Here is a 17,510-nt window from a genome sequence, read left to right as displayed (position 1 = left end):
TTGGAGACCTAGAAAATGACACTTGGAGATACCCAAAAGCACACTTGGAGACCCAAAAAAAGGACAGTTGGAGATGCTCAATTCATTACATTAGCTTCAGTGAATGACTATTGGAGAACTTAGAGATGCCCCAAGGAACAGTTGGAGCACCTTCTAACTATCAAAATTTCACACTTTAACGTAATCAGTATGTAATTATTTTATTATTTGCATACTGTTATTTTAAAATAAAAACCAAATTGTCTATTGCAATAATTCATTGAACAATATTTAGAAAAATAAACTTATCGTGACATGTAAAATTTGAAAACCTCTGGAATATAATCAAGAGAAAGATTGATGAAGATTTTTGCACTAGGAGTAGCATAAAGTTGCACAGAAGCAGTGTGTAAGACTGGTGGAGGAGAACATGCCAAGATGCTTGAAAACTGTGATATCTTTTTGTCTGAAAATAAATGCTGTAAATGATTATATTTTTATTTGGAATTTGGAAGAAATGTTGTCAGTAGTTTATAGAATAAAACAACAATATTCATTTTACTCAAACATAAACCTACAAATAGCAAAATCAGAGAAACTGATTCAGAAACTGAAGTGACTGTAGAGACTCTCCACACGGCGGCGCTTCAGCCTGTGGTGAGGGTTGGAGTTGAGAGGATCCTGCTCACATTCAGCAGACCTTCAGCTCCTGGAGATGATACCACTGTGGGCTGTGTGCACGCGCCCCGTCTGTGTTTCTAAACTGCGGCCTGGAGTCTGAGGGAGTCTGTGTGTGAAGAGAGAGGATTGGAGGAGGCGCGGAGGCTGTGATCCACTGTGAGTCCCGCTGTTAGAAATTATACCGCGGTGATGATGCTCAGCTCTGCCTACCTGAGACAGCCTGAGCGCGGCTAACGTTACTGCTAGTACCCGGGCAGAGTTCAGCACAGCCGGGGGTGGCGAAGGCGGTTAGAGGGGCTTCTGTGTGTGAATAGCTGGGTGTTTTAAGGGGCACCTGCTGGTCAGTGAGTTTCTCTCTGTTGTTATTCAGGTGGAGTGTGTGTGTGTGTGTGTGTGTGTGTGTGTGTGTGTTGGAGGGGTTGTTTGTTCCCTCTCCTCTTCTCCTTAGGGAATAACACTCAGCAGGTGAGGCTGAGCTCAGGCAGGTGCAATTGTAAGTCTAGGTGATACAAGCTAGTGTCCTAACATAGTGTTTACCAGCAAAATCTCTAATTACAAACATCAGCTATAAATCATAATATAAATAATTAACAAATATACAGCTCTACCTATGAAAACATTTAGAATAGTCATATTACCAGGGCTGCAAATCCTTAATATAATTCTTACTAGTCACATATCACCATTAATATACATGTAGACTTATATTATCTCTCATCATGTTATTAAAAACTTTGTTTAATGATAAAAAAAATATTGCTAACATGATTCATCACTCAAGATTAGGGGTGGGAGAAAATATAGATATTGCAATATATTGTATTTCTTTGTTTGTTTGTGATACAGTATTGATTTGTGATGTCAAATATCAGTATTTTTTTTAAACTCTGGCTCTCTAAACTCACTAAGACTTGCCCCTGATATCACCATATCTGCACAAGTATCGTCTCAAGGATTGTATAGAGTTGTATCGAATATTGCAATACATGATATATCACAAGTAGGGCTGGATTATAGTATTAAAAAAAAAAATCTCAATAATCTTCAAATATATGAGCAATTCTCTATTGCGATTTAGATTTTTATTTTTTTTCATAACGACAGCATCATTTAAAAGGATGTGCAAGCCATTGTTTTCTTTACTCCAATATTTTTTTCAAAATTGTTTCCAAATAGCTTAGTTTAATATAAAAGTGCAAACAGAACCTCCTTGTATTTCAGTTAAATATGGCAGAAATAATCACTGCCACATAAAAAAAAAGTTCTTTACAAGTTTCTGACAGGGACAAATGTTTACCTACCTGAGATTCACAAGGGGGAGTCCAGGAAATCTTGGCTTGCTTGGTTTTTCTTGTTTGAATATTATTTTGCTTTGAGATAAAACAAATCTCTCATTTGTTCCAATTATGTTTTCTGCAGTTCTGACAGATCACAGAATGAGGAGAGCAGACAGCCGCCTGGTGAAGCAGCTATCTAGTCCCTGTTTAGGAAATGGTGAGTACATTCAAAAATGGAGAAATACTCTATATCTAAATGTTTGTGGACACCCCTTCTGATAAATCTACTGTCTTAGGTTGCACACATTACAGACACACATAAGCAAATTCACATTCATAACTTGTCTAGTGCCTATAGAGATAAACATATTTCCAGTATAATAGGACTCTCTGGAGCAGATAAATAAACATTAATCTATTGATATGATGCTTAATGCCAGGTGTGGGTTAGGTAGTGGGGTATAAATCCACAGCATTAATCTGTTGAGCAGTGGAATCAACTGTGTTTTCTGGAATAAAGGTCCATTTATTACTTTTGGATGGGATGAGTTGGGCATGAAATGAGTTGATTATCATCTAGGCTATATTCAGACTGCCAATCTGAGTTAATTTTTTGGCATATTAAGATTGCTTTCAAATTTCCAAATATTTTAATTTTTATTGTATTTTAGATACAATCATTTGTAACGTCTGTGTACTATGTATAGCTGCTACTGGATGTCCAGAATTTCCCCTTGGCTCAATAAAGTATCCATCCATCCATCCATCTATCCATTCTCTCTAACTCTCTATCTATTCATCATACATGTATCTATCTATTCATCAATACATCCATATATCAGTGTATCCATCCATCCACCTACTGTCCATCAATCCATCCATCCACTTATTCTTCCACCCATCCATCTATCTATTTATCAATCCATTCTTCTATCATTTTATCCATTTATTCATCCATCCACCCTCTCTATCTATCATCCATCCATGTATCCATTTATCTATTCATCAATCCATTCATCTCAGTTTATTCATCAATCCATCAATCCATCCACAGCCATGCACAGCCATAGAGGATAAGCTCTGTCACTTAATGACAGATCATACATACAAAAGTATATGCTATGTTTTAATTTTACATGCTGTATTTACGATATATCCACACAATTATTACAATTATTATGCACAACTATTTTACTCCAGTTATTAATAAACAGTTATTAGTATTAATATCATATGTTCAACTTACTTTTGGAAAAACCTTGTGGAGAAATCTTTCTTGTTTAATACTGATTTGATTGACCCTATTCTGGACACTCTGGACGATCAAATCTGATTCTTAGCCATGTCTTTTGCATCACTTGCAGCTCTGTCTCTGCTGCTGTCTATTTTTCTTTCTCCTTAGTGAAGGAGATGGTTGGATTGATGTAAAAGTTGCCTGAAATGCAGTCAATTAAATTAGATTGCTGCTTATTAGGTATTTGAAAGATTTCAACACCACATATGGATGTGGCTTAAATTGGAATTGAAAAAGGCATTAAAGATTGAATTTGGGCGTTTTTTAGCTGCTATGTATCCAGAGCGACATGGGTTCAAATTCCAGCTTCCCAATGTACCAAAATCTTCCTCTGGTGGTGCTGCTTTGTTGGCAGCACTGTGCTGCTCTCAGACTGAGGGTATAATTGTGCAGCTAAATGACCAACTTCTGCTGTAAGTGGATCAGTAATTAATCACTTAAATGAAGCATCCTGAGAATCAGATCAGAAAATAAGAGACTTGCCTTGTGTCTCCTAATGGGAAGAATAGAAGAACGCTCATTACATTTTAAGCACCCAATTAATTACCGTGTTTAGAGGCTCAGAAATACTGTGATGAGGATAAAATGGCCTTTGTTTGTCTGCGTCTTTAAGAAGGGTAAGTTGTGTCCATTCGGGCATTATCACAAACTGATTGCAAGCTGTTCTGCTGTTCCAGAGCTGTGGGCTTTTCTCTTCCCCCCACTGACCTGCACTATAGCTCTCAGCCTGAGCTATTAAAACCCAGCCAACAGCCCATTAATCTCTCATATAGCTCAAATCCCTCAGCCAGCCATCCGATCCACACCTCTTACTGATCAATGAGATGGAGAGAATGAGAACAACAGAGGCACTGCCTGGAGCTTAATTCATCTGATTCAAACAGAAATACATCATTCAGAAGTACTTGTTCCTGCAACAGAAAATAAAAACTTTTTGTGTGATGCACGCACCTCCTCCCGATCCACACACCTCCTTCCGATTCACACACCTCCTCCTCTCGATCCACACACCTCCTTCCGATTCACACACCTCCTCCTCCCGATCTACAAATTTTCTCTCGATCCACTCACCTCCTCCCGATCCACACACCTCTTTCCGATTCACACACCTCCTCCTCTCGATCTACGCACCTCCTCCCGATTTACAAACCTCCTCCTCCCGATCCAAACACCTCCTCCTTCCGATCCACACACCTCCTCCTTCCGATCCACACACCTCCTCCTTCCGATCCACACACCTCCTCCTCCCGATCCAAACACCTCCTCCTCTCCATCCACGCACCTCCTCCTCTTGATCCACGCACCTCCTCCTCTCCATCCATGCACCTCCTCCTCTCGATCCACGCACCTCTCCATTCACTTCCAGGAGTGGCATAAAGTTATCAGAAAGCAGTGTGTAAGACTGGTGGAGGAGATCATGCAAAGATGCATGAAAACTGTGATTAAAAAACAGGGTTATTTCAACAAATATTGATTTATTATCTCTTAAAACTTTATAATATGCCCTTGTTTTCTTTGCATTATTTGAGGTCTGAAAGCTCTGCATATTTTTTGATATTTCAGCCATTTCTCATTTTCTGCAAATAAATGCTCTAAATGACAGTATTTTTATTCTGGAATTTGAGAGAACTGTTGTTGGTAGTTTATAGATGCTCATTTTACTCAAACGTATACCTATAAATAGCAAAATTCAGAAACTGAAGTGGTAAACTTTTGCCCAGAGCTGTATATGGTTATGTTTGCATTGTGTTCAATGAAAAAAAAAACTGCTTGGTATCCTTAAAAAATAGCAGCTGCTGTGTAGGAAATTGTAATCAAGGATTGCTTGTTTATTTGAAGGAAATTATTTAACAATATTGCCCAGCCCTTACAATACTGAAACCCTACTGTTGATATGGCTCTGGTTGTTGAGGGTTTAGGGTGACAGCGGTCGGGCTGGTTGCTCTGTAGGGTTAGAGTAAGTTCGGAGCCTCTCTGAGATTACAGACAAAAACAGCTGTTCCAGCTGATCCTGCTGGCGGCGAATGGGACGCTTGTAAATAACAAAAAGCAGAGGTGGGACAAAGCCCCACGAGAGCTTGCTGAACAACAGGCGGATCAGGTAAGCCTCACCCCCTCTACCCTTTATCTCACAGGCTGTGTTCACAGCCAGCGCAGGATCATCCCGTGCTGCTTGCTGTAAACAGGCTGGTGGTCTACAGTTTCAAATTGTCTGGAGTCTACAGTGTAAAGTGACTGGAGGTGCATGGAGTGCTGTGTCATCAGCCCAGCCAGCGTCAAAGCCAGGCTTTGGAGATGAAGCGGGGTTTGGAGATTCAGGGGGGGTCTGCACAGGCCTTGTTACCTGTTCGCCGATTGACAGTTCCACTAATGACCGACAGGATTAATTATTTTGAGCTTCAGTGTCCTGATCCCACTGCAAGGTCATAGTGGGGGATTAATGATCCGTTTGGAGGTGGGGGTGGTAGCATTGCTTGGAGCTGTCAGTCAGACCACTAGTAATGTTTGGGGCTCTGCTGCAACATTTACGGAAGGGGTCAAGGGCTCTGCAGTGATCCCACCAAGAACAGTAGGGGTCTATAAGAGAAGGCGTACAGGAGATACGTGTGTTGAATGCGTGTAGGAGGGTGTGGTAGAACATGGGGCTTAGAACATAGAGCGACTGTCCATATGCAGTGGGCTCCCGCTCTGTTGACAGGCGGTTGCGACATGCTCACAGGATTAGTGGCTCAGTGGACGTGATGCCGCTGGCCTCTTAAAATAGAGAGAGAAATGGAGACGGTCAAGAAAACAAAAGCACACCGGCCACAAAGCAGCAGCAGCAGATTCAGAGCAGTACTGGACCTGGCGCACATCACAGGCTCAGACTCTCATAGGCTCAGACACACTCGCTTGGACCAGAATCAGAGCAGGAATGGCAGTTGCTGGAGCTGAAGGTAAGGTTGTGGTTGTGGAGGGAGTTTGTTTGTCGAGATTGATTTACTGTAAGAGTGAGGATCACGTTAATGTCAGGGAAGTCAGGGAAGCTTGGGTTTCTTACTGTATTGACTAGAGAGCATTATGTCCAGCTCTTGTCCAGTTAGTCCAGCAGAGTTTGTCGACTTCCTTGATCAAATTCCCTTAAAAAACTGTACAAAACTTCAGAGTGGAATCTGGTGTATCTCAGCTCTGGGAAATTTGAAATACCATGCTGGTTTAAACCAGAACATCTATACTTGACATCAAAACTGTCACTTTCATTGTTTTAGCTACATATATTATTGTTTTCGCCGCTTCAGAATTTTAAGAAACATTGTGAAATAGCAATGGTTTTGAAATAGACATTTATTGGTTCTCCCTGTCAGCATTCTGTAGCTATAGCAGAGCACTAATACACACCGCTAAACAAATGTTGATCATCTGTGGGCCTGTCACCTCTACTTAAAAGCAGAGGAAACACTGTATTTTTTTTAAAGCAACTAAACTTAAAAGGTTGGCTTCCCAGACAAAGAATAAGCCTAGTCGCAAAAATCATACTTTGGTGGATGCAAAGATAAACCTGATTATTGAGTGTCTGTGCTTTAGTTAAAATGTAGTCTACACTTTTAAGTCTGTTTTGGTCAATTTAGGTGTGGACATATGGGTGATTGGTAAAGGACTAAGACTGCACTAGTACAGCCCTGGACTACAGGCTTCTAAGAGTCCATTTGTAGAAATGTCGAAGAGCAAAGACCACTGTTGTTTGGGAAACCAATATGTAACAGACGAAAAATGGCAGGGTTTGGTGGACACAAAGAGTAGCGTTATTAACTGGCAACTGTGTTTTGGTCAGAATGTAGAGCATAGTTTGGCCAGTTTAAGTGTGGACATACATGTACTTGGGCATATGGTTCAATGGGTCCAGGACTGGAGGTAGCAACTCTGGGCTACCATTTGTATAGATGCTGAACAGCTAGGAACATTACTCTTTTTAGAGTCTTTTTAGAGCAGGGTTCTTTATTTCTAGTTCTGGAGGGAAAGTGTCCAGGTCTGTTATGTTCCTTTTAAGCCAGGGTTCTTTAGTTCTAGTTCTGGTGGGACCATGTCCAGCTCTGCTCTGGTCCTTTCAGAGCAGGGTTCTTCAGTTCTAGTCCTGGAGGGGCCGTGTCCAACTCTGCTCTGGTCCTTTTAGACCAGGGTTATTTAATTTTAGTCCTGAAGGGACAGTATTCAGCCTTGCTGTGGTCCTTTTAGAGCAGGGTTATTTAGTTCTAGTCCTGGAGGGACAGTTTCCAGCTCTGCTCTGGTTCTTTTAGACCAGGGTCCTTCAGTTCTGGCTCTGGAGGAACAGTGTCCAGCTCTGCTCTGGTCCTTTTAGAGTAATGGTCTTTAGTTCTAGTCCTGCAAGGACTGTGTCCAACCTTGCTCTGGTCCTTTTAGAGCAGGATTCAGCACTTGTATCTATGAACATTTTGCGTGAGTTGGGCATATGGGTCAATGGTTCCAGGACTGGAGGTAGCAGCTCTGGGCTACAGGCTTTTTACCATCCATTTGTAGAGATGCTGAAGAGAGTTTAGAACATTGCTCTAGTTGTTTTTGAGAGCTGGATTCTGCACTTGTAGTTCTGGAGGGACAGCACTGTTGTGGTCTTTTAAGAGCAGGGTTATTTAGTTTTAGTCCAGCATTGTGTCCAGCATTGTGTCCAGCATTGCTCTTGTCCTTTTAGACCAGTGTTCTTTAGTTCTAGTCCTGGAGGGACAGTGTCCATCTCTGCTGTGGTCATTTTAGTGCAGGGTGTTTTAGTTCGAGCCCTGAAGGGACAGTATCCAGCTCTGCTCTGGTCTTTCTAGAGCAGGGTTCTGTAGTTTTAGTACAAAAGGATCAGTGTCCAGTTCTGCTTTGGTCCTTTTAGATTGTGGTTCTGTAGTTTTAGTACAGGAGGAATAGTGTCCAGCACAGTTCTGGTCCTTTTAGAGCAGGATTTTTTAGTTCTAGTCCTAGAGGGACCATGTCCAACTCTGCTCTGGTCCTTTTAGAGCAAGGTTCTAAACTTGAGACCAAACTTTGGGTCTCAGCAGTTTTTTTGTGCTGTAATTGCTTCTGGGATTTGATTGCATTTAGCAACAAGAGCTTTAGTAAGGCAAGGATTATGGTTGATCACTTCCTCATTCCACTTCATCTCCAACTTCTCAGTTTACCTCATTTAGAAATAGACAGTAAGATGGAACTCAATCATTCAAGAGAACACTGTTCCACTCAATACTCAATACTGTCTCAATACCCCTCTAGCCCCTACCTGACCTTAGATAAAGCATTGTGCCATTGGGTTCATGTTTATTATCTGCTCCAGAGAATCCTATTCTATTGGCTGTCTATTGACTCTAACTCTACTGCCACTACACAAACTATCTGTGTGTGTTAATTTGCACATCAGTGGTGTCAGCAATGGGAGCAACTGATAGTAGATGAATGCATTAATTCAAAAGGTTTCCACAAACATTTAGACCCTGGAGAATTTTCAAAATGTTCAAGATGCATAGAGCCTTGTTCTGCGTTGTTTCAGCTTTGTGGAACCCTGTTGGATTCCAAAAGTGTTAGGACTGCTTTAGGTCCTCGCAGCTGTTGGGTCACAGCGAGAGAGCGAGTGCACAGACGTGTCTGGAATGTGAGCGTCTTAAAAGTCTTGAAAGGAATAGAAACCTTGACATTTCTTCCCCACAAAGGACAACCAAGTGTGTCGCCTGCTTTCAGACATAAAGCTTGGCTGAGCTCCTGTTTATTGAGCAGCAGACGTGCAGTTATTGCCAGGATTCCAACACTGGTTCTGTCCACACCGAGACACAAGCGTCTTTATAAAACAGTGTATATGCGTCCCGCTGTGCCTTGGCCCACTGACAGCTCTGTAAACAATTTGGCCTAGAAACACACCTGGTACTGTGGGGTTATTTCCAGCTATGATGATAGCGGCTATGATATATATGACAGAGGTGATTACGAGCGTGACTGTGATCTGAGCAGCTATGTTACCACGGGTTTGGAGCAGCTGATTTTATTTCACAGTAATGTTTTAAAAGCCAGAAAAATGCTCGCTTACATTGTTTAATCTGAATGAGTACAGATCTTACTTCAAAGATTTGGAGATGTAAAGTAATCTAAATCAAGAAAAATGTGCTTACACCACTGGCAATGTTTTTTTGCTTATTTTAAGCATATACAGCTCTGGACTCTCTGAAATCTCTGATTTTGCTATTTATAGGTATATGATTGAGCAAAATTAACATTATTGTTTTATTCTATAAACCACATTTCTTCCAAATTCCTAATAAAAATATTGTCATTTAGAGCATTTATTTTCAGAAAATTAGAAATGGCTGAAATAACAAAAAAGATGCAGAGCTTTCAGACTTCAAATAATGCAAAGAAAACAAATTCTTATTCACAAAGTTTTAAGAGTTTAGAAATCAATATTTGTTGGAACAACCCTGTTTTTTTCACAGTTTTTATGCATCTTGGCATGTTCTCCTCCACCAGTCTTGCACACTGCTTTTGGATTACTTTATGGCACTCCTGGTGCAATAGCAAAATATCGGCATATATATGGATCATGGTTACTGTCTCTGTCCAGAGCTGCCGCGGCAGTTCCCGAAGATCACCCTGAGTGATGTGGATGAGGAGGTGCGTCTGCTAGCGGAGAAAGTGTACGCCTCTGCGCTGAAGGAGGAGGAGAATAAAGATGCTCTCTCCATGTACACGGTACCCGAGGACTGCCCCATCGGCCTGCAGCAGGCCAAGAACCGAGAGCTGCTGCGCGAACTGGCTGAGCAGCAGTCTGAGGAAACCGCCAAGAGGTTAGTTTGGGAACTCAGCACTGGTGCTGAAACACACCACTGTCCATCAAAAAGAAATGTTTCTACTTCAGCTATAATCATGAGATAATGACTAATCTAATAAAAACTTTCTTTAGTTTAGCATGTCCTGTTTGAAGCTTAAAAAAAGCGTGCATTTAAAAATCTAAAAGTACATCCAGTGATCCTAACAATAGAACAATAATCAATTATACCTTGATTACATTTCACAATCACAATTACATTTGTAACAGAATTCAAGACTTCAAGATCCAGAATGTCATGATACCAATAATACACCTCAAATATCTCCATATATCCAGGATTAAAGTGAAATAAATGATACTGGACAGATAAAATCTGTCTCTAGTAGATATATAATGGGAAATGAGAATAGTGTTTTTTTTTTTTTTTTTTACTAAAAACAGTAAAAAGTAGTACCTTGATGTGATAATTAGGGGTGGGTGATACGGCACAATATTTCAGGGTATAAAATTGCTCACAATATAAAAAAATGTTGGCGATATTATTGAGTGCGATACGATATGGCACACCCCTAGTCTCAACTAATGATTAATTGACACTAGTTAAAATAATATTAAATAACTCCTAAAACTTTTCAGATTTAGAAATGTTGTAAATAAAAATTAATTGAGACGTTACTTAAAAGAATTATGAATAATGTCTTAAATAGTGTCAGTTAATTAGTTAAGACATTCTGTCGTAAGTACAGTCATGTACTCTTATTTTAAAGTGTTAACCATGTTTGTGTGCAGAGACCGATTTAATGAGACTTATTAATATGATTTATGACTGTAAATCATATAAATTATACCAGATGACTCTCACTTAGACAATCAACACAGCTGCTTTTAGTGTAATTTAGTACATTAATAAGCATGTCTGTGAACAACCTGTATTTTGTATATATTGAGTGTATCATTTTGTATGCTTATGTTTGTAAATATTCAGGAAGAAGAGTTTTAAGATGATCCGGTCTCAGTCTATGTCCCTTCAGATCCCAGTGGTTGTGGACTGGGCTCGGACCGCAGCCACTCCACTCATGTCCCCCGCCTCCACCTGCCCCTCTGTTCCAGACAACTTCCCCGAGTACCAGAGAGTCACCATCAGTGGAGATTACTGTGCTGGGGTAACCACACCATTATCTATCTATTATATAAGGGCTTATTTGAAAAGGGAACATATTTTTTTCAGAATTAAATTATTATAGGTGATCAATAATTTAATCATCTTTACAGAGGATTTAAAATACATTGAAAAATGACATATTAAATCATTACTAGGCCAAAAAAACAAACTGCCACAGGTTGCCAATAGATATTGATCAATTCATTGTAAATGTCACTTTTAATGTGTGATTAAATTATTTACACATCTATTTAATAAGGGCTTATTTAAAAAGGCAACATATTTTTTTTTTATTAAATTATTTTAGGTGATCAATAATTTAATCATCTTTACAGAGGATTTTATTATTTTATTAAAACATTACTAGGCCAAAAAAAAACTGCCACAGGTTGCCAATAGATATTGATCAATTCATTGTAAATGTCAGTTTTAATGTGTAATTAAATTATTTTTTAAGTAAAACTTTTATAATTAATATAATGTTTATGTGACTTTGTATTTTTGTATTATTTTCTAAATATTTTGTTTACTAAATAACTCTATATATTTTTCTTCATAATTTGGATGATTTTACTATTAATTTACAATGCAGAACATTTTAAAACAATGAATAAACACTGAATTTAAGGTGTGTCCAAACTTTTGACTGTAAAAGCTTTCTTATATATAAAATCCCAAAAAGTTTAAATGGGTTGGGTTGGGTAGTCAAGTTTAACGCCACATCAGCTCGTCGGCTATTTCGCGGCAGGAAAGGTACTGTCTAATCACAAGGTTCTACGATCTAAGCCATCGCAAGGCAGACAGACACAGACAGACACACAGACACATTCACTCACACACTCACACCTAAGGGGCAATTTCAATCAAGTTCCAATTAGCCTGAACGTGCCGTCTTTGGACTGTGGGAGGAAACCGGAGAACCCGGAGGAAACCCACGCAGACACGGGGAGAACGTGCAAACTCCACACAGAAAGACCCGGGTCGCCCCAGCCGGGAATCGAACCCAGGCCGTCTTGCTGTGAGGCGGAAGTGCTACCCACCGCGCCACCGTGCCGCCCGGCAAAAAGTTTAAATAGAAATGAAAAATATACACTTTAATATATGCTAATGTAATAAAAAAATATATATAAATATTTTTTGTGTTGGTGACTTTAAAATATATAATATTAAAATAATTGTAAATGTCAGTAAAGCTGATATATAGGGTATACAGTGTCTACAGTGACATTTAAATTGCAATGTATGTAAAGAAGACACAGCGTAATCTTTTTTACAGACACAACATATAAGTAAAATACTGACAAATAAAAAGTGCAATAACATATTAATCTTACCTTTAGCCAGTCAGAGACATGACAGAGTGATAAGAGAGACCCTGGCCTGTGAGAAAGTAGTTCTCTTTTGTGTAAACAGTCTAGTTTACCTATTCCTTGAGAGGGTTTCCACAGCATCCTCTGAAAAGCATTGGAACATCTTGATAATGTTGAGAGAAGTGTGGCTGTCATCTGTGATGATAAATAATACAATAAAAATATGAGCAATTATAATTTCATCAAGTTTAACTTTTTACAAAGTGAAGTATAGAATACACATTTTACTCTGCCGCATATTTAGTGTATTATTTAACATAGTATTTTTACTTTTTACACTTGACCTATGCATAACAATTACCACCGGATAGCTTCTATGATTTAGCTGGTTCCAAATAATAATGTTAAACTGTTTATTTTACAATAACACCCAATATTACTCCAGAGAATCCTGATTTTTCCATGTACTTTGAATGTACTTAAGCCTTTAACTCTTAGGCCTTTAAAGGAGTTGATCCCAAAAAATAAAACTGCCAAAGGTTGACAGCTAGTCCTGCTCAGTTCATTGTAAATAAATAATCTGTGATTAAATCAATCTTTTAAGCAACGTTTTACAATTAAAATAAGGATACATAAATAGTTCATGTGACTATTCATACTAACCACAATTTATCCTGTAATTTAGTTTTTTTTTTTTTTTATAATATTCTATATACGTTTTGCTTATTAATAAAACACAATGTCGTCCACTTCTACCTAATTTACTGTTGTTTCACTTAGAAATGTGATGTGGTATGAAAGATTAACATTAATGTGTTAACTCATACGATTCATTTTTTAAAATTATTTTTATCCCGATTTTCACCTCTAATTGTAGCTATGTCAGTTATCTCTCCCAATAAGCTGTATAGGAATGATTGCCAGTTCCAGTTGTCATAAATATCAATTATTTGAACGTGCAGTCAACTATTTATTTAAAATAAAAAGTTTCTTGAGATAAAATTAAAGGAATTAGTGGACTTGATTTTAAACATGCTTTGTAAATGTCACATGAGTTTTGTAACCATGTTCAGCCTCAGAAACATTGTAAAAAAATAAGTAAAGCTTCCTGAGTTTGATCAGTAACGTTACATGTTTGAATAGTTAAATACATGTGTTATTAGATTCAGAGTTGATAAAAAAAAATGAAAAATATGTTTAATTTGGAAGAATTGCAACAAGCAAATGGCACCCTTTTGGTGGAATGGCCCAATTAGCTAGCATTAGCTAATTTACCTCAGGTTAGCTTTACTCCGCTTACTAAAGAAACAGCAGCTGGAGGAACTCGACACAAACTCAAACTGCTTTTACTGAAACTCTAAAGCAATAACTTTAAATAACTTTAAATAACTGTAAATAACTACTGTTTAAATAAGTACTGTTAAATAACTAAATAATTATCAAACGCAATCAAACAATTAAACCGTCAACAATTGCAATATTCCCACTGTTAAATACATCGTTAGCATTTATATTAGCTACAATATGTGCTTGTCTCAAAAATATGACATTACTAGGTTTCATAAAAGGATGGTTTAATTGTTTGGTTATGTTTGGAGATTATTTAGTTATTCAACTAAATTTTGTTAGCTGAGTAAAGCTAAGCTGAGGTAATAAAGTAGCTAATGCTAGCTAGTACTGAGCTACTGGAAGCTCCAGAGAGCAGAACACTAACTAGCATATTAGCTTCACTGCTCTTTACTAAAGCAGGTGGAATTAAATTAAATTAAATTCAGAAGTGGGAAAGGATTAAAAAATGTTTAATTTGGAAGAATTACAACAAGCAAATGGCACCCATTCAGTGGAATGGCCCAATTAGCTAGCATTAGCTCATTTACCTCAGGTTATAACTATAGCTATAGCTTTACTCAGCTAACTAAAGAAATGGCAGCTGGAGGAACTCGACACAAACTCACTGATTGTACTGAAACTCTAAAGCAATAACTTATCTGTGTTAATTATCAAATTATCAAATAATTATCAAACGCAATCAAACAATTAAACCGTCAACAATTGCAATGTCCCCACTATTAAATAATCAGAAAGCAGAACACTAACTAGCATATTAGCTTCACTGCTCTTTACTAAAGCAGTGAGATGGATTTACTCACTAATCTGCTGAAGCTGAGGAGGGTTCAGGTCTGTGTCTTTTAGCTCTGTGTAGAAAAGGTTTTGGGGTTATTGTGTTTCTGGACTGAAGTCTTTTAAGTTTTAACTGCTTTACTGCCTAACCAGCTACATGGACAGAAGCTTTAACAGCTCCACAGCAGCAAAATTCAAATTGCTGCCCAGAGCAGTGCCCGAACTCATTTGTTAAATATCGGCCTTGTGTGTGCAGATATTTTTATAGCAATTTTCTTAAAAAAAATATATATATATAATAATGAAAAGCCTTTAATCTGCCCAATTAATTGCCCAATCACTAAGTAAAAACACTAATTGGCAAGAAAAATATAGAAATGGGCTGAAATTGACCGAGAAGTACCGTTACAGAGAAAAGCCTGTCTAAAGATAAACCTTTACCAATGTAAAGGTTGTGGGACATATATATATATATATATATATATATATATATCGGCTACGATCATGACAAGTTTCTCATGTGGCGCAAAGTTGTGAGTGTCTGTTGTAAGTGTGTTTGTGGCTTTTTGCACTGTCACACTTTGGCGTTTTTCCTAATATCCTAATTTCATCCATGCTTAATTTTTCTCTTAACTTTTACATGTTTTAAATTTAAATTTGACTTCTCTTTGTTTTAATCATGTTTGAATAATTCATGCTTTATTCTTATTTTATTTTTATTTCCATTTTTATTGTTATTCTTTTACATGCTTTTTAATTTGACTTATTTTTGTATTTTCAAATTTGTAAAGCACTTTGAATAACCATTGTGTATGAAAGGTGCTATATAAATAAACTTGCCTCGCCTTGTCTTGTGCAGCAGAAATAAAAGTTACTAGCCTACTACTAATTTTCCAATACTTTTTGAAGTACTTTAGAAGTGTTTGATACTACACAAAATCACAGAATATTAATAATATAATATAATTTGTGAATGGAATTGCTTTGTTGTTAGCGTTTCCCTTTCATTTGAATGAGCACATAATAAATCTACTGTCTCTCTGCTTTCAGATCACAGTTGAAGATTATGAACAAGCAGCTAAAAGTCTACTGAAAGCTTTATTTATTCGGGAGAAATATTCAAAACTAGCCTACCACTGCTTCCCTCGGACCACCGCCCTGTTTCTGCGCAGTGCTGAGAACACTCAGTGGAGGGAGGAAGATGAAGTCTTGCCAGGTACTGCAAACTAGTATGTGTACACACTCAATTCAATTCAGCTTTATTGTCATTATACTGATACTGAGCACAGTATAACAAAACACTGTTAGGCTACATCTCTGGTGCAGAAACAGGATATTAGAAGGACATTATTGCATCCAAACTTTTGACTGGTACTGTTCATTGCAGAACAATGCAGAAAATTGCGATGATAGTTTTGTTCAACAGATATAATTAATTTTTTTCTATTTTGTTCCACTTCCTTGCTGGAAATTTGGGATTTAAGTTGTTGAAATTGTGCAGAGTGAATTTAGCCCACTGTCTAACATTCTTTTGGCTCAATCGTCCACTCTGCAGATCTCTGCCCTTGTCCTGAAGAGGGGCAGGACCCCTACAGCATGGAGAACATTCCAGAGAACCTGAGCTACGAACTGAAAATGAGGGATGGGATTATATATGTTTATGACAATGCTGAGGCTCTCCGTCTGAACCGCCCCCGCTGCCTACCTTACCCAGACCTGGAGACATTCGCCCTGGACATGAGCCACGTGCTGGCCATGATTGCTGATGGTCCTACGTGAGTGTTTGTGGTAGCATTACAACAAACTTGTGCATCTCCAAAAATTAGAATATTATCAAAAGGGTTCTTTATTTTTAGTAATTCAGTTCAAAATGTGAAACTCATTTATTGTATAGATGTATTAAACACAGAGTGATCTATTTTAAGTGTTTATTTCTTTTATAGTTGATGCTTATGGCTTACAGCCAATAAAAAACTAAAAATCAGTGTCTCAGAAAATTAGAATATTCTATAAGAACAATTGGTACTTTTGTTAGTGTGGGCAGTGTGCCAAGTCCTGCTGGAAAATGAAATCTGCATCTCCATAAAAGTTGTCAGTAGCAGAGGGAAGCATGAAGTGCTGTAAAATTTTGTGGGAAAACAAAACTGCACTGACTTTAGACTTGATAATAAAACACAGTGGACCAACACCAGCAGATGACATGTCTCTCCAAACCATCACTGATCATCAGTAAATTTTACATTTCATTTGTAAATCAAGGGAGCAGAGTCTGGAGGAAGAGTGGAGAGACACACAGTCCAAACTTCTTGAGATCTAGTGTAAAGCAAAACTACAATCAGTGATGGTTAGAGAAAATCTTACAGCACTTCATGCTTCCCTCTGCTGACATCTTTTATGGAGATGTGGATTTCATTTTCCAGCAGGACTTGGCATGGGCGTGGTAGTGGGGGGAAAAGTGGACCTGACTACCCAGGGCCCGAGTAGGGAGAGGGGCCCATGAAAATCCAGATTTTTATTTTTTCGCTCACGTTCCTTGTGTACTGGCATGGATAGAGGCCCACTGACTTTGAGAGTGTAGCGGGCCCTGAATTTGTTGCTACACCCCTGGGACTTGGCACACTGCCCACACTGACAAAAGCACCAATTGGTCTTATATAATATTCTAATTTTCTGAGAAACTGTTTTAGGGTTTTATTGGCTGTAAGCCATAATCATTAAAATCAAAGAAATAAACGCTTAAAATAGATCACTCTGTGTGTAATACATATATATAATATGAGTTTCACATTTTGAACTGAAATACTTTAATAAAGTAACTTTACGATCCCTTTTGAATGTGTCTGTTTTTTTTAGATGCATTAGTATAAGACTTGAATGTGCATCATAAATCACCTTC

General features: G+C 38.2%; 1 protein-coding gene across 2 annotated transcripts in view; it reads left to right on the top strand.

Moving 5' to 3' along the window:
- The first annotated feature begins 662 nt into the window (after positions 1–662).
- ampd3a (adenosine monophosphate deaminase 3a) overlaps positions 663–17,510 on the top strand; it is a 29,927-nt gene continuing 13,079 nt past the window's right edge. Inside the window, exons 1-6 of one of the 2 annotated variants that reach the window (XM_022670061.2) lie at positions 663–816; positions 2,080–2,154; positions 9,815–10,037; positions 11,007–11,184; positions 15,665–15,830; positions 16,170–16,389. In XM_022670061.2, the coding sequence (XP_022525782.2) occupies positions 2,097–2,154; positions 9,815–10,037; positions 11,007–11,184; positions 15,665–15,830; positions 16,170–16,389 (845 nt within the window). In that variant the 5' untranslated portion in view covers positions 663–816; positions 2,080–2,096. Of the gene's footprint in view, positions 817–2,079; positions 2,155–5,710; positions 6,168–9,814; positions 10,038–11,006; positions 11,185–15,664; positions 15,831–16,169; positions 16,390–17,510 lie in introns of those variants that run through there. The other variant, XM_022670062.2, reaches the window with a different exon arrangement.

This window comes from Astyanax mexicanus, chromosome 16 (assembly GCF_023375975.1).
Source record: "Astyanax mexicanus isolate ESR-SI-001 chromosome 16, AstMex3_surface, whole genome shotgun sequence".
In the NCBI taxonomy this organism is placed as follows: Eukaryota; Metazoa; Chordata; class Actinopteri; order Characiformes; family Acestrorhamphidae; genus Astyanax; species Astyanax mexicanus.
Note: the sequence above shows the minus strand (reverse complement) of the source record. Positions and strands in the feature narration are given on the sequence as shown.